The sequence below is a fragment of the Brienomyrus brachyistius genome, chromosome 12 (genome assembly GCF_023856365.1).
Source record: "Brienomyrus brachyistius isolate T26 chromosome 12, BBRACH_0.4, whole genome shotgun sequence".
Taxonomy (NCBI): Eukaryota; Metazoa; Chordata; class Actinopteri; order Osteoglossiformes; family Mormyridae; genus Brienomyrus; species Brienomyrus brachyistius.
This window is the reverse complement of record NC_064544.1, coordinates 23,488,154-23,514,620: the sequence shown is the minus strand read 5'-3', so window position 1 is coordinate 23,514,620 and position 26,467 is coordinate 23,488,154. Positions and strand designations below refer to the sequence as shown.

At 47.2% G+C, this 26,467-nt stretch overlaps 1 protein-coding gene across 3 annotated transcripts; it reads left to right on the top strand.

Moving 5' to 3' along the window:
- Positions 1–2,548: 2,548 nt before the first annotated feature.
- Positions 2,549–26,467, top strand: rab28 (RAB28, member RAS oncogene family). Of its 3 annotated transcripts, XM_048969888.1 has the most exons (9): positions 2,549–2,678; positions 2,822–2,939; positions 6,851–6,947; positions 10,765–10,853; positions 11,844–11,973; positions 21,843–21,946; positions 22,033–22,110; positions 23,710–23,811; positions 25,000–26,467. In XM_048969888.1, the coding sequence occupies exons 1-8, from the start codon at positions 2,602–2,604 to the stop codon at positions 23,800–23,802; spliced, it is 786 nt and encodes a 261-aa protein (XP_048825845.1). In that variant the 5' UTR covers positions 2,549–2,601; the 3' UTR covers positions 23,803–23,811; positions 25,000–26,467. The 3 variants fall into 3 exon arrangements, with proteins under 3 accessions (XP_048825845.1, XP_048825844.1, XP_048825846.1); XM_048969887.1 differs by lacking the exon at positions 23,710–23,811; XM_048969889.1 differs by lacking the exons at positions 23,710–23,811; positions 25,000–26,467 and adding an exon at positions 24,251–24,984.

The following is a 26,467-nucleotide window of genomic DNA, read 5'->3' as shown; positions in this document are numbered from 1 at the left end:
AAAGACTGATGTAATTATCAAAACCGATGTAAAATTACAACAAATAAAAATTCACCATTTGCCTCAAATGCAAATATAAAATTGATAAATACTTTTATAATTATTTGCACAACAGAGTCACACTAAGGCGCTTTACATGGGTGTTTATGATACATTGCAGCATCATTAAGACAGAATAATTCAAAAACAGGGAAAGGACAAAGACAAAGAAATTATTTCCTTAAACATTTCAAAACTGTTTCACGAAAAGGCTATTCTAATAAAGCCAAATCATAGAATTTCAATTGAAAGAAATATCCCTGTAAACCCAAAATGTAACGTAAAGATACTATTATACTTTTATCCAACTCTAAGCGATAGAAAAGCAGCCCACGATAGATGATAATGCAAAGACAAAATCTGTGTAGTTGTTGATAATAAAAGCACATCATCTTCTCCTTTTGTATATCTGAAGGACTTTAAACATTTTATTTCACAGCTAAATTACAATCATCCTCAGCCGCAGTTCACATCAGCCGCATAGGAGCCAATCGCAGACCGTTCATCTTTAAAACATCGTGCTCTGAAACAACACAGAACACACTGTACAGCTATAAGTGATCTTATCTTGCAGCGTTTCCCCTCTTAATGTACCTAATTTTAAAAAAAAAATCATAAACACACTGTTCGCAAAGTGCTTTCCTTGAGCCGTCAGGTTTTGTCTAGCTTTGGTTTCCCATTAATGCCCATTTGTGCTCCCCAACCCCCTCAAATTAAAAACAAAACAGTCCCGCTATGTCTTCTATTTGTCGTAACTGTCATTTGTGCTTTTATTTATTAGTTTTTTTCTACATTTTTTGTGACTTAATAGCTTGCGCCTTGGCCTTCGTATAACTTTTAATAATCTGCGCAGCAAAAACATTTAGGCTAAGCTGTTTCCTTTTTTGGAATAACCTAAAGGCCTACATCACGTGTCTAAATAGGCCTACCAAATAAATGATTTAGAAACTATAGAAATGCTTCAAAAATAAATAAATGTAAGTTTTATTTGGCATATGATGCTAACAGAACACACCTGTAGCACGAATACTGTTGTCTACATAGGGCGAAAAAAGTAAACAATTAGTAATCAATGTGTTTTGTCTTCCGAGTTGTATCGTTCTCTAACTGCTTTCCTCAAATATGTGTGAACATTTGATTTTCTAATTGTGGGTTTACCTTGATTCAAATCTGTATATGACTGAAAACCTACAGTCAGCGGAACATTTTAAAACATCAAACTTTCCTCGTCCTGTTTCTTGCAAGAGCGGATCATTGCGGTTCAGCGCTCGTTCATAAATATACTCTCCCATTTGACCTGGACAGCTCTATTTGGGTGGCCATGCTAGACATTTAATATATTTTCTGGAATCCTCACTGTCTCAAACGAGCCCTCTGATTCATCATGATTAACACAGCACATGGTAAGGTCATCATGTAAATCCCTCCTATACGGCGAACGGAAGATCCAAAATAACAAACTACCAGAAATAAGAGCCACGAACACTGCCGTGGATTGTTGTAAATCAAGATATGCATACACCCGGCAATCAAATTACACTTAACATATGCTTCTTTTTTGCTTTTAGTGGTTGTACATAATTCACAAATAAATTTTAAAAAGTAGGCCTATCTATAATGACACTATAGTCACAACAATTACCCCGTTTCAATTACAAAAGGCTCACCTGATAAGTAACTTTAAATTGTACTGAATTGCAATTATAAAACGGTCAACATTTGAGTAATTTAAACCCAGTGTTTTAGAAATATGCTTTTTAAATTTCAAAAACATTTTTTGTCTATTTTTTTCTACTAGTCATCGGCAATTCTAATGATCTTCTTAGGTGTTATTTTTAACGGCATACTTTACATTTTATTACCGGCTCTGCATAATTTAAAGTAATTAGAAAGTCTTTGAGGCATGTGGATGATTTATTTTTTATGGATTAGCGCATGGTTAGAGGTAGGCCTGTGACTGTCACGTCGTTCTTATACACCTTGATTGTTGTTCAGCCAGCCTCGCAAATGCACCTGCATTTTCCCATTTCCAGGTGCAAGTTCCTACGGCTTCCAAAATACCCATTAGAGGTTTGGTGTGTTCAGGAAAAATGCATTGCGGTATTGTATTTGGGGCGATAAAGCCGCCGTGTTTCCACAGTAACACAACTGTTTAAGCTTGCAAAACATGAATCACCCACAAAATAGCACGTGTAATGTCCATCCAGCCTTCTGCACGCTGTATGGGCATAGATGGGGCAACGCTTGCTATACGTGAGCAAAACTTTAACATGCCCGTAAGATAATGAAGTAACTCGCAAATGAGCATGGAACCCATCTCTTCCTTTTTTCTGCTTTGTGCCCAGATTATAGTCTTATTTCTGATTCCACTTACTGTCTGGGTACCAAAAACAGGCAAAGAGACGCGACACAAATGAAAAGTCCGAACTTTCTTTTTTTTATGGGGGGGGGGGCTTTACCTCCGACCCCGTTTACCATGGCGACGGAGACGCGTCATAGATAGACGCATCCATTTACCATGTTCACTAAAAATCGCGGCATTCTTTAAGAAATTACACTTAAATGAACACTGGAATTATATTTGCGTTGATTTACATTTTTGCACGGCATTTCAGAAAAAAAGATCTGCCAGTTTATCGGTAAACTAAGTAATAGTCTTGCTGGGTAAATACAATGGTACATATCCAGCTCCAGCTCCAGGACGAACATGGCGCCTGGTTGCTTAGTGCTGGTCCTTTTAATCTCTATCTGATCTGGTTTGGTCTCCCTGTCCGTATCACAGCCCTACGTCCCTCGGAGCGCTCCGCACGGTATCTATCTGCACCATGTCGGATTCGGAGGAAGAGAGCCGTGATCGGCAGCTGAAAGTCGTGCTGATCGGAGACGGAGCCTCGGGAAAGGTGGGAGATTTTCGGGTTTGCAGAGAAGGCAAAGAGGGGCGCATCCGGTTAGGCAGCTACGACTGCACGCCAGTCCAGCTTTTAAATACTGACTATGTGGTTTAAACGTAGCACTTCCCCTCTTGTCGGTTCATTGACCCAATCTGTCCCCACGGGCGGTGTAAGTGCCGGGTGATGGTCAGCCTATGCCGAGACAGCTGTCTATTCTAGTTTGTGTTATTAATTATTAGTAACGTCGCGACGTTGTGTACTTTATAAGTATGTACATATATATATATATATATATATATATATATATATATATATATATATATATATATATATATATATACACACAGTCCTGTCTTCGACATGCACGCGCCACCCAGACCGTCAGGCACGTGATCTCATTGCATTGAGTGAGACACCCTGTAAGTGCTTTATTTAAAGCCTTCCTAAAAACTCCGAAAGATGGACGCACTATGGGCGTATTATGCGAAACCGGGGGGTTTTGTTTCGATACGAGCCTAACACCAAGCTGTATGTCAAATGTGATGAAAATGTTAGTATTTCACAACATCCCTGGTCCCCACTACACATAGTAGTATATGCTGCAAAAATCAAATTAATTAATTTAATTTAAACAAAAAATGTCTCAAATTGAACTTGATAGAAATGTTGTTGGAGGAGGGCTGAAAATCGATTTGGAAAATGCATCCTTGTGTTTTGAAACAGGGATGCTGTTTATGGTATGATCGGTATCGTTTATTATTTTCTGTTTTATTTTAGAATAACCTGATAATACGAATTAAACCGCTTTGTTGCATAGCGGGTTCCCCTGGTTGCAGTTCAAATGCGGTGTTTGCATTTGGGGCGGGTTTATATGGGCGGTGTAACTAATTTGCGTATGTGACTCGTTAACCGCTGGTGATTTAACGGCCTTCGGGATCATCGTGGATTGTCAGTCACCAACAGCTTTAAACTGTTCACCATAAGGGATCACACTGGGTTTGCAGTTAGGTGGCTTAGCACCCACCTAATAAGGCCTTCAAAAACTCACTTTTCCATCTTACTTGGCAGAGTCTCAACCTGGGGAATCCTTAAAGTTATCGGTGCTCAGATTCGGGTCATTCACTCCAAACACTGCAGTGCCATAGCTCTCATGTTCCGGGAGTTCTATCGACCAATGCTACCTATCGAGAAGTGCTACCCAGCCTTTCTGCGCATGTGCTGTTCCACCCTCTTGGGACTAGGGTTAGGTTTTAGGGTTTGGGGTTAGGGTTAGGGCTATCGATTAGCGCTATGGTAGCCTAATTCGACAAAGTAGCTCAACTCGTCAGAACAAAATAATCAGAAAATCTCCATTAGTTATTTTAAGTAAGTAAGTGAGTTATTTTTTAACTAGTTATTATTCATATAACATACAGTTTTACAAGTAGAGCCTGTCCCAGATTCCAGTAAATCCGCTACCTCCAGTACGTACGGCAAATAAGACATTGATTGGTAATGTGGTGAATTTTGCTGTTCATGTGACCTTATAATGCACAGGATCTGAGGGTTTTCATCCTCAGTCTTACTATTCTGACCCATATTTATGTATGTATATTGCACTATGCAAACATGGTGAAAACCTCCCACCAGAGTTTCTGATTGCAGAGTTTTTTAAGAATCTACCTGTTTTTATGATGACTCATTTCCTATAACTTAAGTTGTTAACTTTGCAAAAATAATTTTTTTAATGTTCATAAGAGGGAAGAAGAAACCATTAATTCATTAGTTTTCCCAGTTGTAGCTAAACCGTAAACTTTTATCGAGTAATTAATGAATTATGATTTGTTTTAAAGTCATGGTTGGAGCATTGCTGACTGTCCCAAACTGAATCCCAGGTGTTTGGGGGAGGCAGTTGCAGGGTGGCTCTCGGGAGGCGAACGACAAGCCCTGCGACGAAATTTGCACCAGTGCAGCGAGTGCTGTTTACAGCAAAGTGGGCTGGTTGTCATGACGACCCCAAGCAGTTTCCTTCAGAATGAACCTCCAAACCCTCAGCGGATATGAATGCACTACTATAGCTTAAGTGCTTTTGGTTCTATTTAACCCCCCCCCCCCACTCATTTTTTTCCCCAACAACCCAAATGTAATGTTATTTAAACATAAGAAGAAATAAATGGCTTCAGTATGAGGATCCCTGTTTTCCCCTTTCTCTTTAAACAGTGAATTAGTGGTGTGGATTCCTGACTGAGCGCGTACAGAAGCCCTCATTCTCACTGGATAAATCCGCCCCCGTGCTGCCCCCCCTCCCCCCATCACTATGGTATCATCCTGGATTCATGCCAGGTGCCAGCTTGCCTCTGAATGATTTACCTGCCTGCATGTTTAAAAAAAATAAAAAAAACCTTGGTTGCTGATGTTTGAATAGGTACATTGACTGACGTTTGGCCTGCAACCACCCCCCCCCACCCTTTTTCTGCTTCTTCAAATACAAATTTACTCAGCAAATTGCAATCGGATGAGTTTTTCTTGGAACGGCCCACTGTTGTAATTCCCCTCGCGGCTGTCAATTCGCAGACACTGGGAAATATTTAACTTTCCCCCCCTACCTGAAGTGGAACCTTCATTTAAAAAAGAAAATAAATAAAGCATATAGTGGTAGTAGGAGTAACAACAGTGTGCCAAATGTATATGTGTACACTGTGTGTGTGTGTGTGTGTGTGTGTGTGTGTGTGTGTGTGTGTGTGTGTGTGTGTACACGTATATATAAAAAGGGCACATTTAAACTGCACGTCGGGCTGCAGGAGTTGTGGCGGCGGGTGCCTGGGGGGCGGCTCTCCCTGGGGGGCGGCTCTCCCTGTAGTGACATGCCCTCACTCTCAGCCCATCTCCCTGCCTTCCCTAATGGCCTCCACAGCTCCTCGTTGTGACAGCAGAGGTGACGCTAATGTCTTGCCAGCAGCAAGCCACTTCCACATCTCCCTCCCTGTTTATTTTTTTTTCGTTCGTCCCTTTTCTGTTCCTTTCACGATCCCCCCCCCCCCCCCCAAGTTACCTTGGTGCTTACATGCCCAGGTTGCTGCAGAGCTACCGGAAAGCCGTGAAAATGGGGCAGCTAAGCCGATGCGAGCATGTGGGTATGATTATTCTGTCTTATTCCTTTATTCCAGTACCGTTAATGATCATTTGTGCTACGAGAACCAGGATGAAGAAGCACTTTTCCCTGTTGTGCAGGCATCCGGAGTCCCATACATACCACTCCCTTCCTGTCTTTTTTGAATCTTTTGTTTTAGTCCAGCTGGATGGCAGATGCCTGTGTGCCGACACTCGACCCCTGCCGCCTCTCCTTGGCACTGTCATCTTTTCCTGCCGCTCTTACATATTTTTTTTTTAAAAAGGACCTTTTCAGGAATGGTTTTGTGGCTGCCTGTGCTTCAGAGGGCTCTCCGTCTCCAGTGCTCTCCTCTAAAATTAGCTCCCACGTGCTTTACTTTCTCCCACTAAACGTTTGTCTCATTTTATCCACGTCCCATCCATCAGGGCGAATTAAACTTGGCAGTGCCGCTCCGCGCTGTGAATTCCCGAGCTTTTACAAATCAATCATGTCTCCTTCTCTTTTTCTTTCTTCATTTTCTTTGGGGGTGGTTGGGTCGGGCGGAGGGGGGTAATAGCCGCGTGTCTGTTTTTTCCCGCGGCTCCGCTGCCCGTCTTGTCCGGGATGTGGTTGTACGTGAGTCCCAGACTGATCATCTGTTTCTCTTTATTCCAAAAGTGTGATTTACCCCCGATCATTTAGCGTGTGATACGACGGAGGGGGCATTTCCCAACAGAATAACATTTCTTCACTGGAGGAACCTTGATGGAGAATAAGGGGAGATTTTGGACGTTTATGTGCACGTGTGTGTTTCTAAGGTTGGAATTTGGTGCTTACTGTCTTCTTTCAGACATCGCTTACCACCCGGTTTGCCCAGGAGGCCTTTGGGAGGCAGTACAAGCAAACAATAGGACTGGACTTCTTTCTGAAGAGAATCACTCTGCCAGGTGAGATGCCTTTGGGGGGGGGGACTTATTTTCGCACCTGCAGTAAGGGTCCCACGCTGAGGGAATCCTCACCCCAACCTCCCCCCCTTACTCAGTAGAACAAAAAGACACTAGAAGCTGTCAAGTTCATAGTAATGGGGAGGGAGTAAATGAACATGCCCAGAGAGGCAGTAATCTCAGCAGAGAATGTTCAGATTAAATGCTTTTACACTGTGGTGAGGACCTGTGATAGTGATGGACAGGCGGCCCCTGGGCTAGTGAGGAGCAGAGCTGTCAGTCACAGACGAGGGAGAGTACCTGCCGGGCCGCATGTAATGCTGATGATGCAGTTAGCAAGATGTACAAAGTAAAAAAAAAAAAAGATGAAAAATCCTGCAGTGTGTTAATTAAACATGTCAAATATCTTTATTGAAGCTAACACACATAAATATTTCAAGTTTCAATCATTTTTGAAATTGAAAGTCTGTATACTTTCTCTGTAGCATAAAAAACTTTCATTGAATTATTCTCCTCACTGTTGTGGACTAATTTGTTTTGTTTGTTTTTTTTAAGCATTTTCTTTCTGCTGAAAGTTGTTTTGGGAAAATGCTACTTTCCTTTTTAAGGGAATTTTGTGAAATTTGATAGCCTGTAAAATATGAGACGGAAGTTTAATGCCATAAAATATTCTTAATGATCATTTCAAACACTTGAGCCTCCCAGTATCAAAAATCATAATTAAAACAATATTTAAGGCAGAACTTTTTTTCTCGAAGACGGTGTTTACTAAACAGCAACACTGTATACAAACAGAATGAAGTGATTGACTCATTTTAATTTAATTTGCATGCAAAAAAATGCAAAAACTATTTGAAACTTAAAAAATCTGGCCGTGTGAATGAATTTAAATAACATTTAATTGCGTTTGTATAATTCTGGTCATTTATTTTTAGATTGATAATTGTATACATCACATTTTGGAGTCATTTTCTGCAAAGATGTTTTGCCAGGAGAATTTTTCGTGACACACTGCCACATAAAATGAGAGTCTCCGTACACCATCTCATAATATTTGTCTGAGCTGTGAACCTATGAAAAGCAGTTTGTCTGTGTCTGTTTAATATGGGGCATAGCATTTAAATGTGCTGAGGGTGAACCACAACACGTCCTGACACTGCAGTTCTTACTGTGATGTATGTGTAGGACTGGGGCTGGCCGGGGAGAATGTGCTAGAGGTGTGGTTATGTCCTTTACTACCTTATGCTGCTGTACAGCAAAATGGCTGCCCTTAATGCGCCCCCTAGTGCTCAGGAAGTCCAACTGCATCTCAAGTCTCATTTTCTGCTCTCTCTCTCTCTCTCTCTCTCTCTCACACACACACACTCTTTCACTCTCTCTCCCTCTCTGCTGCTGTCATTCTTTATCCCGGCCTCTGTCGATTAAAATACCTTATCGACAAACTCTCTCTTTGTCCCGCCCCCTCATTCAGCACAAGGCTGAGAAAATGACATCACTATTTTTTTTCATCGATTGCAGTGCTGAGTGGAAATCACCCAGTCAGACAGAAAAGCAGAGGTGGAAATTTCAGGTCCAGAGAGTACAAATCCAGACCGTGATTCAGTTTCAACCAACCGGTTGACCATAAAGAATCACAGTTACAGAGTACTCCACTGGTTGGCTGAAACAAAATTCTGGTCTGGTTTTGTACTTTCTGGACCTGCAGAAAAGGCCAGGACTAGTGGAGATACTGACCCAGAAAATGCTTGAGGACACCGCAGGAGACTGAGAAGTAGCATTGGCTGGCCGGCTGACTTTGAGTGTGTTAGGATTCTGTGCCCATGATTGGAAGGTTGCTGGATCAAATCCTAGCACTGGCAGAGTGATTTCACCATTGGGTCTTGAGTAAGGTCCTTAAGCCGCAGTTGCTCCAGAAACTGACTGACCTGCTTCCTGAATGTAATAATGGAGTTCTGTGGATCAGGGAAACGGTCCTGGCTTTCGGACAGTCAGCCTCAGCTTGTGTTTAAAATAAATGCTGTGTGTGTGTTTTTGCGGTAAGGAGGCAGATTCTTCTGCTGTATAGTCTGCAGTCACTGACTGTGAACATGCACATTTTTGCGTCTCAGTGAGTAAAAATACCAGTGTGTGTCCAGTCACTCAGGGCCCCCCGGATGGCCTCCCAGGGCTCGCTCCTGGGCCTCCGAGTAGGGCCCCAGGCTGTGCCCCAGTCATGACTGTGTGGCCCCCACTTACAAGCGAAGCATCACTCCCCCAGCCAGACCTACACTGTACCCCCCCCCCCCCAAATTGAGGTCTCTCTTCCAACCAGTATAAACTCCACAGTGTGCAGTCCTCCTGGTTTTTTTCCGTAGGAAGAAAATATTTATTTTGATTTGGTTTTGTGCCCCTCTCCTACAAATTGGGGAAGAAATCCTAAACGGATTCTGTTATTTTCTGTTTAATTATCATTATTTTTCTTAACACCACATATATTTTTTCTCCCTCTCATTCCTTGGCTCAAACCCACTCCACGCAAATGGCCATAACTGGGCTCTCTGCTACCTTTCCTTCATCCTGTCTTTTTTTGTTCCTCCTCTCCCTCCGCCCGCTCAAGCTGTTAAATTACAGGGTTAGGGTATCCATTCGTCCCCTGGCTTGTGCCCCTCAGATATTCTTGGCTGGGAGGAGGGCACGCCATGCCAGCGGTCAGGAGTCGGAGTAAAAGATTAATCTCGCATTTATTATTCCTAAACCCTGCTCGTAAACCCTTTCCAAAACACGGACTTCCACTCTATGAGATAAATCGGCACACTTTTATTAATTCAAAGAATGCTCTGAAAGATTAAAATACGTCTGGGGTGGTACTTTGCCTGCCCTTGAAGTATGTAAGGTGTCCCATTTCTAGGGCCTGCAAAATTAACAATGTAAACTGGATGCAAGCTTAAAAACCGTCTTTGACTGATCTTATCTGAAAGTCACCGAAACTAAATGCTTGACACACCCAGGCATGTAAAGGTATAGCGCAGGATCTGTGTAGCTTGATTAGTGTGCAACTGGGGAGATTCGCATTGCAGGTTTGGGGGGAGGCTCAAGACTGGCAAAGCAACCCACCATGAACTTCATTTATTAAGCTAGTGTTGGATAATTAACTGGATGGATGTTCACTGAGGTTCGATTCTCCGCCTGGGTCACATGTGTGTGGAGTTTGCATGTTCTCCCCATGTCGTCGTGGAGTTTCCATAAGAGTGCATGTGTGAGTGAATGGTGTGTGAGTGTGCCCTGAGATGGGCTGCCCCCCCATCCTGGGTTATTCCCTGCCTCGTGCCCATTGCTTCCGGGATAGGCTCCGAACCCCCCACAACCCAGTAGGATAAGCAGTTTTGGAAAATGGATGGATGGATGCTAACTGACGGTTGGAAACTGCATTCTGCTATTTGCACCTCTCTGATATGTGGCACTGTTACCATTCTGCACCATTCCGGAAATCCTGTGCATATATTCCTTTATGCCCTTGTGGTCTCATACTCCTTTCTATATTATGTATTTCTGTGTCTATCCCTGTGTTTATATCTATCGTTCTTTATTGCCACTGCATTTTGTATCTCCTGATGCTAAATGGAATTTTGTTGCTCTTGTGCAGTGAATATAAAAATGGTTTTTAACTGTGGAGAAATTGCACGCATGATTCTCTGTGGTGTATGTCTGTCTGTCTGTCTGTCTGTCTGTCTGTCTGCCTGCCTCTGTGTGTCTGTCTGCTCTGTGCATCTTTCTGTGTAGATACAAGCTGTGAGAATCTGGCAGTCAGTGAAAGTGTTTTTTTCCTCTGTCTTCCCATCAGGCAACCTAAACGTCACACTGCAGGTCTGGGACATTGGGGGCCAGTCCATCGGAGGGAAGATGCTGGACAAGTACATTTATGGAGCTCAGGTAGAGGTTCCAGCCCCGGTTCTCCTTGGTGGCAGAAACGATCCTGGCCCGGCCTCTCCATGGTAGTGGACACAGTCCCAGCCCAGCCTTTCTGTGGTAGTGGACGTGGTCCCGGTCAGCCTCTCTACGGTAGCGGATGGGGTCCCACCCCATGTTCTCCGTGGTAGTGCACGTGGTCCCGGCCCACCCCAGCCCAGCCTTTCTGTGGTAGTGGACATGATCCTGGCCCGGCCTCTCTACGGTAGCGGATGGGGTCCCACCTCGGCCCCAGCAGGCCACTAGGCCTCTGTGGGAATTGTCAACATTTTTGCTGCCACTCACCCACAATCTGTTAGCATATCTCCATTAGGCTGCGGGGTTAATTACCTTTAATACTAATATTAGTGTAACATGACTCAGTGGGAGCGGCCAGGTTTACGAAGCAGCCGCTAACACAGCCTGTGTGCGTGTGTCTGACATGGGGTGGGGTGGGGGGGGGCAGCCTGGTGTCTCTAATGTAATCTGTGACACTGGTACTGTTTGAGGAGATGTTCATATATAAATGTATTACCCCCCTGTTTGGGGGGGGGGGGGGACTGTACCCAGAGACTGGGAGAAATGAAACCCCTCACTGCCAAGTCGGGGGCTCAGCCCTGGCATTTGGAGATCAGTTTCCTTTCCCGCCTCTGTGAATAGCTGAGAAGCGGAGTTACCTTTTCCGAGCACAGAGCGCAGGCCGGCTCCGGCAGTCTCTCCCTGCTCCCGCTCAGGGCTGCCCGAATCGCTGTGTCCCGCCACAGTCTCTCAGAGGGGGTCCGGCCGGCTTCTGGGACAGCAGTGCCACCTACTGTCCAGTCACACAAGCCCTGGTTTGTAGCATATGACTACGGACTGAATTCTGCAGATCTCTGACTGAATAAACTCCCGCGTATCTCTATAGCATTTATCTCATCACGTGTCTGATAATTGTTGTCGTATTTTTTTTTCTTACATTATTTGTCATCGTGACAGGGCGTCCTGCTGGTCTATGACATCACGAACTACCAGAGCTTTGAGAACCTGGAAGACTGGCTGGGGATGGTCAAGAAGGTCAACGAGGATTCCGACGCGCAGCCCGTCGTCGCTCTGGTTGGCAATAAGAGTGAGTCACAACCCCTGTGCCCTCCGGTGTCCTCCGCACCGCTGTCGCTTGTGGTCGCCCCCTGTGAGCCTGCTGGCATCCCGGCCAGCCATGCCTCACCCCGTGTGGGGCCGAAGAGTGAGCCATCTGGAACCTTCTGTGAGGAAGGCTGCCAGAGGAAGAATGGGGCGGCAGCCGCTGCCATGTTTTCTGTCAGCTCCAGGGGGATCATGGGAGCACAGATCCTGCTGGTTTATTGGTCTGGAAGCAGAGAGGAGCACTGAGCTTTAGCCTGACACACTGATGCCTTTGTGCTGCCATGGCGTCTTTGGGCCCTCGTCACTCTCTCTGCTGCGTGTGTGTGTGTGTGTGTGTGCTTGCGGATGGGCATGTGTCCAGATAGGAGTGTGTGTCTCACTGCATGTGCGGATGTAGGTCACATGCATAAACATACATTCATGTGGTCAAATGGTGTCCTGTTTGTTGGCTTGTGTCGCTGGAGAGATGCTCCTCATTTCCGGGCACATGGTAGAGGTGCTGTGGGTGGGGGGTCTGTGCAGGTGGAGGTGGTTGCAGGTGGAGGTCGGGGTTCAGGGTCCGTGTGTTTCCTCGTTCCGGCCTGGCAGCCAGCACCCCCTCAAGAAGAGCCGATTATGGTGGTATACCTCAGATCAGGGAGTCCCACGCGGATTTCCCAGGACTCTGTCCCGCTGCAACGGGAGCTGTAAGGGGTACCCCCTCCCCGTACTTCGAGGTGGGGTGGGTGGTATCCGCATAGGAAAAACATCACCCTGATTTATGCTCTTTGATTATTTTGGGAAATCTCTAATCCCCCCAGCAGCTGCCCCCCCCCCCCCCACTTGGAATGTCAGCAGGCCTTGTTCTTCCCGATACTCCTGGCTGTAAGAGCAAAGGGCCAAAGCGAGCGCCTGTTTCAGAACGCGGGCATGTGCAGGTCACCACCATAGAGGCACCTTGTGCCGGTGTCTTCCTTGGCCTCACTCCCCCCCCCCCCCCACCCTCACTTTTACAGGCATGTATGTGTAACACCCTCATGGCCAGAATGATTCTGTAATGCTTTAAACACACACACACACACACACACACACACACACACACACAGGTTTGCAATTATATCTTTGTGGGGACTCTCCATTCATTTCTATCGGGAAAACTCTAATCCCATCATGACGACCCTAACCCAGCCCTAACCTTAACCATATGTAACCAAACTAAATGAGATTTTTGGCATTTTTACTGCTCTGCTCCTCACCGCCACCCGCTCTGCCTGGTGTCCTCCCTGCAGGTCCAGCACACGTCTGTAGATTGTTCCTCTTTCCTCTGCCTCCCACAACCTGGCCCTCCTTCACTCGCTGCCATGCTCCTTTGGCTTTTGTGTGCATTGGATAGGATGTTTTAGACAGTGTCCTTTAACAGTTACTAAGACGCTCACATTGGAGCAGGACCTGTGCAGTACCGCCACGCTGTTCTTAACGGACTCTCTGTGGGGGGGAGGGGGGTGTTATATGGTGTCTATGGCGAGCACTCTGACCGCGTGGATCCAGCTTTCAATCAGAACAAACGACTGGACCATCTAAGCCAGAGAATGACCAGGAGGTCAGTACGGTACAGTACAGGCATCCATGGAACAGCAGTGACTGGCAGTGCCACTTGGAGGCCGGCATGTGACAGTGCATTGGGGCCACACGATATTTCTGCATCGTCATCACGATGTGTGCATGCCTGGTAATTATATCGCAGGATGTGCAATGTTAGGCAAAGCAAAGTCAATCAAACATGCTACAACTTTTTTGCTGCTTGATACAAAAGGAAAACTCACATGGTTCTTATTTTTCATGACTAATCTAGTCTGTCTGAAATAATTTACCACCATTTAATTGTTTTTGGATGCACACAGTTTGTTACTAGGGAGTGACATGCAGACTGCGTGCACAACGAACCAGAAATCACTTTTAGGGCTGGACAATGTGTGATATTAATTAATATCCACATCGTATGTTATGCACATGCAATTCTCACATCTCAAGCACTGAGATAAGCAGGCTTTTTCAAACCTTCATACCGTCTGGAGATCATACCGCAGTATATGGTATTTTTACAAACAACATTATTTTGCAGTGCAGTCCTGCTATTTTGAGATCTTGGTGATAGCATGTGGTGGGAGGATTAAGTTTTGTTAAAACAGTCTTACTTTGTCACGGGAAACAGAATTTAGCAATTTTAATGATTTTTTTCAAGATTATCTAGTGTATGTTTAAAAAAAATGTTTCCTATCGCTGGTTCTGTGTGAGCGCTGCATCATAAATCCTAAAAATATTCATTCTCGCTGTTTAAATCACTCATAGAAGTGTTTGTGAGAAATGTGCTTTGAAATCTTCTGCTTAATTTTTTTTAAATTGCCATATTAGTCGCAAAAAAAAAAAATCCCATCACATGTCCCTCTGACCTCCTGCCTTTGAAATTGTCAGAACCACTGCCACTAAATTCACAGGCCTTTTCCTTAGACTATTTTTCAAAAGCCATTTAATATTCATGGCTGTTGAGTCTCTTCTGGAATGCTGTCAGGTGACTAAGGAACACTCTACGTAATATATGCTGTATTTTAATGCTTTTTCGTGAGATTGTTGGCTATTCTTTTCGTTTCAATCAGATTTAATCAGAAAGAATATTTAATATACTGATGTATTTATGTCCACTTGTGTTTTGAGGTTTCTCTCGATCCTGCCCCCGTGCTGGTGTCACGCTCCCTGGACCCGGAGGTGTTACCCATGCTGAGCCGAAACTGGGGGACCGCACTGTTATCGCCTCATCGCAAAAACGGGCCGTCCGAAAGCCAGCTGCACCTCACAAGTAGAACATGTCTTTCCGGGTGGGTGTGTGGGGGGGTGTCCATTGACATGTTCCCCTCTGAGTTTAAACAGCAACACAGCCAGCCCCCCTGTCAGGGTCCCTGAAGCATCCATCACTTGTTGCCCAGACCCTTATTTGGTCTGACTTAAATGGGTTCAGTTCTCTTAACCTCAGACCATTACTCAGGGTCTGGAGCCTGCCTCGCTGTCGGGGGGAAGCGTTTCCCACCACAGATAAAGTTGTCCTTCTGCACTTTGCGTAGAATCCCCCCCCCGTGGGGTGTCTCTGCGGCCTGCTAGGAGCCCAGGCAGTCCCGCATACCCCCCCGTCTCGCTTGGTTCGACCCGCTTGAAACCGTAGACACTGTTTTCACGTTGCTGGGCTCTCATAGCGGGTCTCCACCACCAGCATTGTTCTGGGGAATTTGCCCACTTGGCCGGACTGACAGAGGAGGTTTAAATCCCCCCCAGTGTGTTAATCTGCTTCCTGTCTGCTCAGTGTCGCCTGCACATTTCTTAATCCAGAGATGCTAATAATCCCGGAGCCTTGAGAGCTCAATGTGCTTCTGTTTTTAGTCTTGCTCAGAAATGTTTTCCCTGGCATGACCCCTCATAGCTTGGTCTTCTTATAACAAACGAGGAGCTTTTAATTGCCCTCGGGGGGACAGTAAGGCCACAATAGACATGTGGTAGACAAAGGAGAGGCCTGGGGATGGGCTGATCCTGCTATAAAGGGGAGACTCTCACGTCAGCAGCGGCCGCTCGCTCTGTGGCCAGGGGAACCGCCACCCGGCTCTCTCTCCAGTGTGTGATGGCAGGGGCCTTTATGCACTCATTGCTTTATTTGTTTTGGGGCAAGTCATTTGCCAAAAAAAAAAAAAACATAAAAATATTCAGTCCATGTCGGGCGCCCCCTGTGGTCAGTGAGGGTATGGCATACTTGTGTGTTGCTAGCCGTAAGCATGCATAGACACAGCTGCAGCTGCTCACTTAGTCGGCATATACAGCACTTCTGGCACTAATTAGCAGTGTGAGTGGGGGCAAAAGAGTGGCCCATAGTCAGGCTAAATGTGCTTAGCCGCGTTAGCCGTCAGCCGGCTAAGGTGCGGCAAACTTCTGCCGCGTTCACGCTTGTACCGTAGATCACACACGGCCTTCCCTTTCACCCCATCGTCTGAGCCGTGGTTAGGTGGCTCACCCACCTCTATTTGAAAAAAGAATGGGTCTGAGGGTTTTCCACAGGCCACCAGGGTGCTGCCGAGGGGCACCTGGATGATTAGGGAGAAGCGCTTGAGATGGACACGCTTCTCGGGGAGGTTAAGTGCCGATGGAAAATGGCCGCCCCCACAGTCGGCCGGCAGCCCGTCCCTCTCTGATTCCCTGGTGTACAGTAACGCTGAATGTCCTCATTCATTTAGCCATCCATAAAGCAAATATTGTTGCACATGTAGCGGATAATGAATCTTGTGATGCCTTCTTGTGTGGTATGTTCCAGCTCATTACTCGTGCACGGACACCTGCCCCGACCAACCGCTGTCTGGAAGCGTCATTACGTACGGCCTGGCCGCTGCTCCTCCCCATCACTACAGAACATTGATCGGCAGGAATGCCCCTGTCCTCAGGCCGAAACTGCTCCCCCCCCCGTTTGCGTGTTTATTTTCTGAAGAGCTGCCTGGAGAATTATGGCAGGACGCCGTGCTCTCGGGGCACGTCCCGTGTCGGGGTTGGGTAACCACGAGCAATGTGGCTCTCCTGCACCCCCCCGGTGCCTCCATATAAGCGATCCATGTAAATAGATGCATGTTTTCCCACAATGCATTTCATCTATGAAACACCACTGCCCAACATTTAATCTGATAAATGGTGTTGGAGGTGCCGGTTTTGGAGGGCAAATGAAAAATGGCAGTTTTACTGATCTTTCAGAGGTGTGCTCCTTTTCAGAGCGTAAGGTCTAATTGGCCTTTAGCTTAGCATCGATGTTTAAAGCAGAGACCTGACTACTGTCCCTGAGCTGGCAGCGCGTGGGACGTCCCATAAACGTCCACTCTGCTTACCCATGACGGGAGGTTGGCACCCTCTGTGAGCCTCTCGCTCTGTCCGCTTCACTAGGCCCGGGAACTACCATCTGGCGGGGTGGGGGGGAGGGCAGCAGTATACAGGAGCTGCGGGGGCCCTCAGGCGATGGTGTTATTCCCCTCTGCTTAGCCCCTGTCGGCCTGTTACTGCTTTATTTGCCCTCGCAGGAGGAGAGGGGGGCACGCGGGGGCTTTTACAGGCCTGGTGAGAGTATCCTGTGTGCGTTTATGTGTGTGTGTGCGTGAGTGCGTGTGTGTGCCGCTGGAGAGATGAGCTGTGATCCACGGGCTGTTGACAGAACACTTCTGCCCGTGAGGAAGCGGAGTCCCCCCCACAGCCCGGCCCGTGTCAGGCCACCCGAGTCGGGCCACCGCCGCACAAAGGCCACTCTGTCTCCCCAATGCCATGCCGGGCCGCTGATGTCATCAGGGCGCGCTGGCTAACGGTGTGAGAGAAGACGGAGCACGACAGCATGAGGTCAGCGATTTCACGAAGGCTTTGCCTTGTCCGAATGAACTGACTATATTGTTTATAAATAGATTATTATTAATAATATTACAAAATAAGGCATATAGGACATAAAATCTATAAGAATAGACAGGTGTTACTGGCAGAATGTTTTATGAACATAGTGTTCCGGCTGCTGTAATAATATTTTGAGCCTTTATGATTCAATTTATAATTTTGAGCCTTTTAGAATTCAGGGATCGTACATAAGGTCTGGGACTTCCAGCTGAAGGTGTCCATTCCATGCCTGCGTGTCCCCCAAGAATGAATAAAGTAAAATGAGTTGGTAAAAAGGCTGTTGCTAAAAAGCAAGTAGGTTTGTAGGTGTGAATCAGTATCTTTGTTTGCCACTTACTCTCAAAATTTTTAAGCACCATTTCATGTTAACAGCAGTTTTTTTTAGCCAGATGTAAGATGCATTATGAGTAGGATTTAATAATTACATCGTGTACTGGCTACAAAGTAGAGATGAAAAAAATTGTTGAAATATTGCATGCAGATGGTGCTCAAGGTGCTGCTTGTACTGTGAGGTATATTAATTGTATGGCCATTAAATTGAAAGGTGCCATATTTGGCTTAGCTGGGCCTCAAACTCAGCTCCTACTGTCACTGCTGTGTTTGTGCTTGCACTCCAGCCTGTCTTTTCCCGTAACTCTCCCACGGGGCAGAGACCCAGCTCTCTCTGAGCTCTCGCCAGAGCTCTGGGGTTTTAGTCTGAGGGCAGGGGATGGTGAAGGTCTATGAAAGGGGAACTGGGTTCGCCGTCTTCCCAGGAGCACCGGGGTAGAGGGGCACACCCCCACCCCAGCTGAGCCCAGCAGTGAGGTCACACAGCAGGCAGACAAGCCGCCCAAAGGGGTCTCATGGGTTTCATTTTAAAAGAAAGAGAGAAGAAATAACAGCGGCCCCCTCCCTATTCCATCAGCCCCCTTGCCAACTGTAGCTCAGCTTAAACAAGGCTGGCGGCAATTAACTGTGTTATGTCAAACGTGTTCCCTGGCAGTTACTCGCTCGGTTAAATATTACACTCGAGCAGAAGAACAGCATTTACAGTACGTCTCAAAAAGGCAAAACGGCCGGGACCACACAGCAATCGCGGCCCGAACCGGACCGCACCGGGGACCCAAATGGACCAGTGGCTGTGTAGGAAAATCAGAGGTGTAGTAAGCAGTGTGTACTAAACTGGACATGAGCCGCCTTACCATTAGATTAACTACCTGAAATTATTTAAGTCTGCTCCAAAACTAGAACACTAAAACTGCAATAAAACCATAGTGCAGATTAAACAGTCGTTTGATTCTAAGTTATTGCATATATTTCCCGAAATACATTCAGAAGATGCGCTTTATACAAGTTTTTAAATGCTAAAAACCCATAAGGTCATCAAGCGTGATGGAAAAAAACTGCTTTCGTTTTGCCGACACAGATTTTATTATAAAGTATGATTAGGCGTGCAAGCTGTAACGGTCCGGTTTGGGTTTGTAATGCATGATATACGCGTTTCGGTTAAGACACACTGAGAAAGCCGCTCAGATGCGGAGGTCTGTTCATCTATGCGTTTACACCCGTGTTTGTGGGGCTGACGCGTTGTGGTGCATGGTGGCCGATCGCCGTAGCCGCCACCTCCGTCTGGCAGTCAAAACTAACGAATTGCCCTTTTTACGTTTTTGTTCTGCTTGCCGACTTTAAACAACGTTAAAAAAACAAACATTTTCTGACTCTTCATTACCTTTTTCCTCCTTTTCTTTCAACCTCGAGGTGAAGTTTGGCTGCGCATGTTCCGATTTTGGGACGGCACGAATGATCCGTCATGCCGTTCATGCAGGCATGTAAAGCACTAAACAGTGTATTTAGTGTTTGCGCCCCCATCCTGGGGGTGTGCAACGTGCTGCACAGGTTTGTCAGCGCTGAGGGAAACCAGGTCGACGCAGATCACTTTTACCCGATAACTGGGAAACTGCTGGAGCTAGATTAATGAAAAAAGCGACGATTACATAAACTGAAGAAAAGGAGCGAAACCTATAATCTATGGAGGGATTAGTGTGTTATAGCGAGGAGTTCCGGTGCAGCGGGGTCTTTTAGATATGCTGTCCTGGGAGTTTCTGCCCTGACAGAGATTTAGGACTTTTAGTGTGGGCAGTTAATTTTGGGATGGATGTGCATGAAGATCTTGGTTTGTGGTCACAAATTCCAGTAGAGGACAAGCTATTGTGCGTTTAAAATTGGGTTTCTAATTAAATAGCCTGAATTACTGAAGTACACTTCTGGTTTAAAAGAGTATTTGAAAGCTTGTAATAAGAAGGTAGAGTAGTTATTCAAGGTAAACATGCAGTTTTCACAGACTTGTATACAAATGTATCAAAGTTATGATGGTGAGTGATCAGATCACTGGCGAATAAACCCTGCATCCTCTCTGAGGTAATTCTACTCCTCTCTCCAGCCAGCCGCCATCATCATTGTCCCACTGTCTTTTGTCCTACATTTTCACGGGGCCCAAAGTTGGATTTTTAAAACATAAAATGAAGTGCCTTTAAATGCTTTAGTGTCTCCTGGACAGCTATGAATGGCTTCATCTTCCCCCATTGTTAGTGGCATGGATGTTGTTTCGTCAGGTGTGCTGGCGCTCTATGGACACCAGAGCGGCGGTGTTGGGTTTCTGCCCGCCAAGTCATGTCACCGTGTGCATAATGGGCCCGCGATACGTTCACTTCCCTCTGCTGTCCTAAGTGTGTATTTACCTCAGTGTTTCACTGCTGGGGGGTTAGGTATCATTGTGCAGGTGTACATTACACATCTGCCGCTCTCACAGCCAGCTCCCACAAAGCGGCCTTTTGAGTGGACCGGACCAAAGAGTGGATTATAATCTGGAGGATGCCTCATCAGAATGTGTTCTCTTTTAATATGAGCCAAGTTTTAATCAGGTCTTCACCCTGGGGGATGGAATGGTCAAACTGCTGTCTTATTTCCAATGGAGATGAAGATATGTGTTTCTGGGTGATGTGTGTGTGTGTGTGCTCTCTCTACCTGCCTCCGCAGTACCTGTTAGGTATGTGTGTGTGCTCTCCTGCCCATCTGTGTGTACCTGTGTGTGTGTGTGTGTGTGTGTGTGTGTGTGTGTCTGTGCTTTCTCTACCTGCCTCCGCAGTACCTGTTAGGTGTGTGTGTGTCTGTGTAAGTGTGTGAATGTGTGTGTATGTGTGTGTGTGTGTGTGCTCTCTCGCCCTGCCTCCGCAGTACCTGTTAGGTGTGTGTGTGTGTGTGCGCTCTCTCGCCCTGCCTCCGCAGTACCTGTTAGGTGTGTGTGTGTGTGTGTGTGTGTGTGTGCGCGCTCTCTCGCCCTGCCTCGGCAGTACCTGTTAGGTGTGTGTGTGTGTGTGTGCGCGCTCTCTCGCCCTGCCTCCGCAGTACCTGTTAGGTGTGTCTGTGTGTGTGTGTGTGTGTGCGCGCTCTCTCGCCCTGCCTCCGCAGTACCTGTTAGGTGTGTGTGTGTGTGTGTGTGTGTGTGTGCGCTCTCTCGCCCTGCCTCCGCAGTACCTGTTAGGTGTGTGTGTGCGAGTGTCTGCATGCTCTCCTGCCTGCCTGTGTGTCCTCCCGCACTGCGCTGCCAGGGAGAGCCCCCTAATGCTTCGGTTGTGGCTTCTAATGGCAGAAGGTTTACGTTACCGGTCCCCCCCTGCCACGCCGGCAATCCCCCCACCCCACGCCCCACGTCGAGTGTTAGCGTTTGGCTATCAGCCCTGGCAGGTGATGAATGCCTTGTGCCAAGTGTGCAGGATCTAAAGGATTAGCCGTGTTTACGTCTGGTAGCACATGGAGTAACTCTGCTCGTAATTGCGGGGTTAAATAGGGCCCCCCCCCACCCCGCCCCAGCTGAAGTGCCAGGTTTACCCATGGTGTGAGAAGCGGACACGCTGGAGGTATGGATCAGGGTGCATTGTGGGTACATGTGCAGGCACAGAGGCCATCAGCTGTATGGATCCTGTGTAAATAGGACTGGTGTAATTTCCCAGTGCTTTAATACCTTTTTGGGGGTGTTCTGATCTTAGGTTGTTAGTCCATGAGTCTCACGTCTAGTGGGGATTGGTGGTGGTACCTCCATCCCTTCCCAGCCTGAATTGCAGCCCCCTCGTGTGCATGGTGTGTCCTTTGGGTGCTACTACTAACCCGGTGACCCCATGCTGACCTCTTCTGGTGACCCCGGGATGACCTCCCCGGGTGACTTCACCTCTGGGAAGGAGAGAAACAGGCATGTGCACTGACCGTCAGGGGTCTAGGGCAGATTGAAGGACCCGTGGAAGTTGTCTAGAAGACGGACGTTTTGGGGTTTGGGGGCTGCCAGGGTAGCCGTTCCTGGGGCGCCTGGCGGAGCCAGATGTGGGCGGGGCAGTGTAGGGGAGCTGCCGGTGCTCACTGGGCCTCATCTGCGCATCCCTGCAGCCGACCTGGAGCACATGCGGACCGTGAAGGCGGACCGGCACCAGCGCTTCTGCCAGGAGAACGGGACCCTCAGCCTCTTCGTCTCCGCCAAGACCGGTGACTCGGTGGGTAGGCGTCAGCGCATGGGCCATGGTGGGGGGGGCAGCTTCTCCTGCCGCTCTGTAATTCTGCCCTCTCGCTTGTTCCCAAGGTGTCCCTGTGCTTTCAGCGGGTGGCGGCGGACATCCTGGGTGTGAAGCTCACCAAGGCCGAGATGGAACAGTCTCAGGTGAGGGGAGCCCCCCTCAATGCCCCCCCCCCAATAAGGGAGACTACTCCTAGTCCCTGCTGCCAGGCTCACTGGGAGGGTGATGCACCGATGGGCTGTGAAAAGCAGCAGGTTAATGCTGCAGGAATGTGCAAGTGCCCCCCCCCCCACCACTATTACCAGGCTGGGGGGTAGCTGGTTTGAAACGATAAGATTAGAGCTTGTTCCTGAAGAGCTATTAATCCTGCGTGTGATATGACTTGGTGGAGACAAGCTGACTGGGGAGATTCTGAGGGGGTGAATTGGGGATGACCCTTTCCTGGAGGCGTGGGGGCAGCCCAGGTGACGGATAATCCTCACGCCAACACGGCACCCAGACCCCCTCTTATCAGCACACCCCCCCCCCCCCCCCCCAATAAAGACCTCCGTCATCACTGGCTACCCATCAGCTAACTCGCCCCCCCGCGCTTGGGCGAAGTGGTCAGATCCAAGCCAAACAAATAGCAAGCAGCCGAGGGCGCTGATTTACGGCACGGCGGAATGCGAGGTGTGACACAGGCGCGGTGGCGCCGTGATGAAGACCATGTGAGGCTGATGGATCCCCGGCGGAGTGTGTCCGCTAATGTAAATATCAGGCTAGGCTAATTACGCTACATTAGCCAGCAGGGAGGACCCATAGTGGATCCTGCTGTAGCTTTCCGGTGTTGGGGGGGCATCCCCACTGTAGGCTCTTCACTCGGCCGGCCTCCTGGCGCCGAGTGTCTTTTTGGCGAGCTCAGGGGGGGCTCAGAATCATTTTGTGAAAGGAGTTTAAATACTCCTGCCCCCCCCCCCCCCACTCCAGCTCGGCGTACCCAGAGCAGATGGTGACAGGGGTTAATTAGCTGCCATGCCAGAGCAGGGGAATCTTGTCTCCCCATGGCAAAGGGAGGGGGGCAGGTGACCTTTGTTAACACTCCTGACTCAGAGGGCCCTACATGTGGCCCCCAGATAAGACGGTCCTGAGGTCTCCCTCCATCTTGGTCTGCCGTCGACCTGATAAGATAGCGGGGGAGCTAAACAGCCAAGACTCACACTTGATGTACGGGGGATGTGGGGTGGGGCACGTGTTTATCCCCTGGGAGGCGGGCTAACCAATGAAGCTATACGGGGGGGGGGTCGTCCACCATTTTGGGCCAGTCTCCAGGTACCGGGTCTCGGGGAGAGTGAGCAGCCAAACCTGGCTTCTCCTCTTTATTTTTATAGAGTGGGTTCTGCCCTTTACGGATATGCACCATGATGTCTTCTCCAGACGGCCTCTCCGGGACGATGCTGTCAGTCGGGTCTCCGCTGCCTTCAGTTCGTTTGCACTCTCCCTGTCCTTTTAGTTAGGGTTGTTTTCTTGGGCTCATTTCATGCTTAATTTCTCTCATTCTTGTCTCTCATCTCCTGTCTGCCTCCCCCCCCTCATTTCTGCCTTTCATCCTCTCACTTTCCCTTTCTCTCTGTGGGTGTCCCATATCCATTCTCCCTCTCCTCATCTCTCTTTCCCTCCTGTCTTCCTCACTCCACGTCTCACCTTTTCTTTCCGCCCGTTCGGTCTCTTCCGCCGGACTTGACGCCGTTCGGCTCCGTTGTCAGAAAGTCCTTCGCGCGGAGCTGGTGGACTACCCCCACGAGGAAGACCCCAGTAGGCAGGAGGCCAATCAGAGCAGAGTGTGCTGTGTTCAGTAGTCGAAGCAGGTGGGGAGGGACTTCGCCTCAAACCAGCAAATGTGTTTAGAAGTAGCCTTAGATCTGTTTTGGTGGTCAGTTTCTCTCAGATGCCTCTCGCCACTGGTCAGCATTTGAAAGACCGTGGATGCCTCCTGGTTCGGGCTGCTGTTTCGTGTGAATGTAAAGCGCTGACTTCAACCTTAATGTTGCTGTTTAAAAAACTGCCACGTTTCACGTCGACATATGAGTTTTATTTGACCTCTTTAGTTATAAAGTTAAAGTTAGTTCCTAGTCCTTAATTATGCTATTTGTGGACCATATTATTTATAGTTGTATAAAATGTTTACTCTACATATGCGTGTCATATAGATCATCATTAATCATCATGAAAATCATTATCATCAATCATCTTCATTTTGCTTTTTTTATTTTATTAATGTTCATTCTTTCTCGGTTGTGTATTTAGTGTGGGCTGCTGGGAATGAATGGGGCAGTAATTTAAATCCCTGGATGGTCATATGTCACTGAGTGGATCTTTCTCCTGAAGAAGAGGGGCAGACTTGAATCTTCAAAGTCACATGACAGCTTTGTGGTGGGGGCCTTACTGCCCCAGGTGTGTAATGCAGCATCTCCTCTGTCTGTGTGCGTCTGTGTGTGTGGGTCTCTCTCTCTCTCTCTCTCTCTTTCTTTCTCTCTCTCTCTCTCTCTCTGTCTGTCTGTCTGTCTGTTTGTGTCTCTCTCTCTATGTGTCTCTCTATTTCTCTCTGTCTGTCTCTGTGTGTCACTCTATTTCTGTCTGTGTCTCTATGTGTGTCTCTCTTTCTGTCTGTGTCTCTCTCTATGTGTCTCTATTTTTGTCTGTTTCTCTCTCTGTGTCACTGTCTGTCTGTGTATCTCTATGTCTCTCTATTTCTCTCTGTCTGTGTCTCTCTCTATGTGTCTTTCCCTGTGTGGGTGTGTCTGACTGTCTGTGTGTGTGTCTGTCCGTGTCTCTTTCTGTCACTCTGTCTGTGTGTCTGTCTCATTCTGTCTGTCTGTCTTTCCCTGTGTGGGTGTGTCTGTCTTTCCCTATCCCTCTGTCTGTGTATCTTCTGTCTCTATCTCTCTCTGCCTGTGTGTTTGTGTGTCTCTCACTCTTTGTGTCTCTGTGCCTGTCTCTCTCTCTCTCTCTCTCTCTCTCTCTCTCTCTCTCTGTGTGCATCTGTGTATCCACAGCACGTGGTGAAGGCCGACATTGTGAACTACAGTCAGGAGCCCGTTACTCGGACAGTGACCCCCCCACGCAGCTCCATGTGTGCGGTGCAGTGACCTCCCCCCTGCCCCAGCCCAGCCAGGTCTCAGAAAAATGACTACGGAAGAATCCCCCCCTGGCCCCAACTCTGCAGGAGGACAAAGGGTGGGGGACAACAGGAAGGAGAGCTGTCTACAGTGTGCTGCTCTCTGCTGTGTCTACATACACACACACAGACACAGTGTGATGCGCAAATGTGTGACTGTCCACTCCAGCCTGCTGTTTTAGAGCCTGACATGCTCTTTCTCTGGCTCGTGATTGCAGCTGTTTGACACCAATACTCTGTATATATGTATGAATTTCCTTCTCTTCTGATATATGAATCATGTAAACATGGATACACTCTGTCCTTATGGTGTTACCCAGGCAACCATGCCTAATATTTCCTTCTGGAGGAATTTTGGCAACCTGTTTGTTTATATACGTACTGTGCACGTTTTAGGTGTGGTCATCATCTCAGAGACGGGTCATCACCTGTCTTTTCAATAAAATGAAATCAAGTGTATTTGCTGATGAACGACACAATTAATCGATTCTACATCACTGTGGTAAATATTTCACTTGTAAGAGACCAAGTGTTGCTTTGGGGAAACCGGTTATTTTGATTCTGGCTGGCTTAAATGTGTGGTATTTAAACTTAATACTAAAAGTTTTTTTTTCTCTCTCAATTTTAGTCATGAGTTTATCCATTGTCTAGGACCACCGTGAAAAAGAATTAAAACAAACACTTAAGAAATGTATAATGTTTTATATACGGGCTTGTTTACGGGTAGTCCTGTGTGCTGCAGACCTAGGTGTCCCCTGGGAGGCGTTTTACAGTATTATTTCACGTGAAGAGCCTTGAGAGCTGGAGCCGCAGACGGACTGTGCAGCTGTGACGTGCCCCCCCCCCAGTGCTGCCATGGAGAAATGCATTTGGCAAAGTCGGACCCTTAGATGGACTTCTGATGTCATGACAGAGGAAGGGTGTTGTGTAGCAAGGACACAGAGAGAGTAGATTGCATATCAACTTTAGTAAGTATCTCATGTAATGCTCATTTTTAAATCTGCCGAATCCTGTGGTTTTCTGGAAAAAATGTAATAAATACATGACCGTTGATGACGAATAATTGATATATAGTTATAGAATGTATTGTTTTGAGACAATCTGATATTTTCAAGGAGTAAATTTTGATCCATTGTGTGTTTTAGGCATAAAATATATATTTCAAAATTATGTTATGCCATTTTAAAGTGCTTCAGTCGTATTTCCCATCTCATTTTTCACCTGTTAAACTTGGATAAACGGATTTGTGTAATCGGACGAATTCCACCCCTGTATGACGAAACACTGAAATGTATGTTAATATGTTACTACGTTTAATTGTAATGCGATTAAAATGTCTCATTCAG

Coding starts and splice junctions, on each gene's coding strand:
- rab28 (XM_048969887.1), top strand. CDS start 2,602: ATGAACACTGGAATTATATTTGCGTTGATTTACATTTTTGCACGGCAT. Junction 6,948..10,764: donor GAAGAGAATCACTCTGCCAG/GTGAGATGCCTT, acceptor TCTTCCCATCAG/GCAACCTAAACGTCACACTG. Junction 21,947..22,032: donor CCGCCAAGACCGGTGACTCG/GTGGGTAGGCGT, acceptor CTTGTTCCCAAG/GTGTCCCTGTGCTTTCAGCG.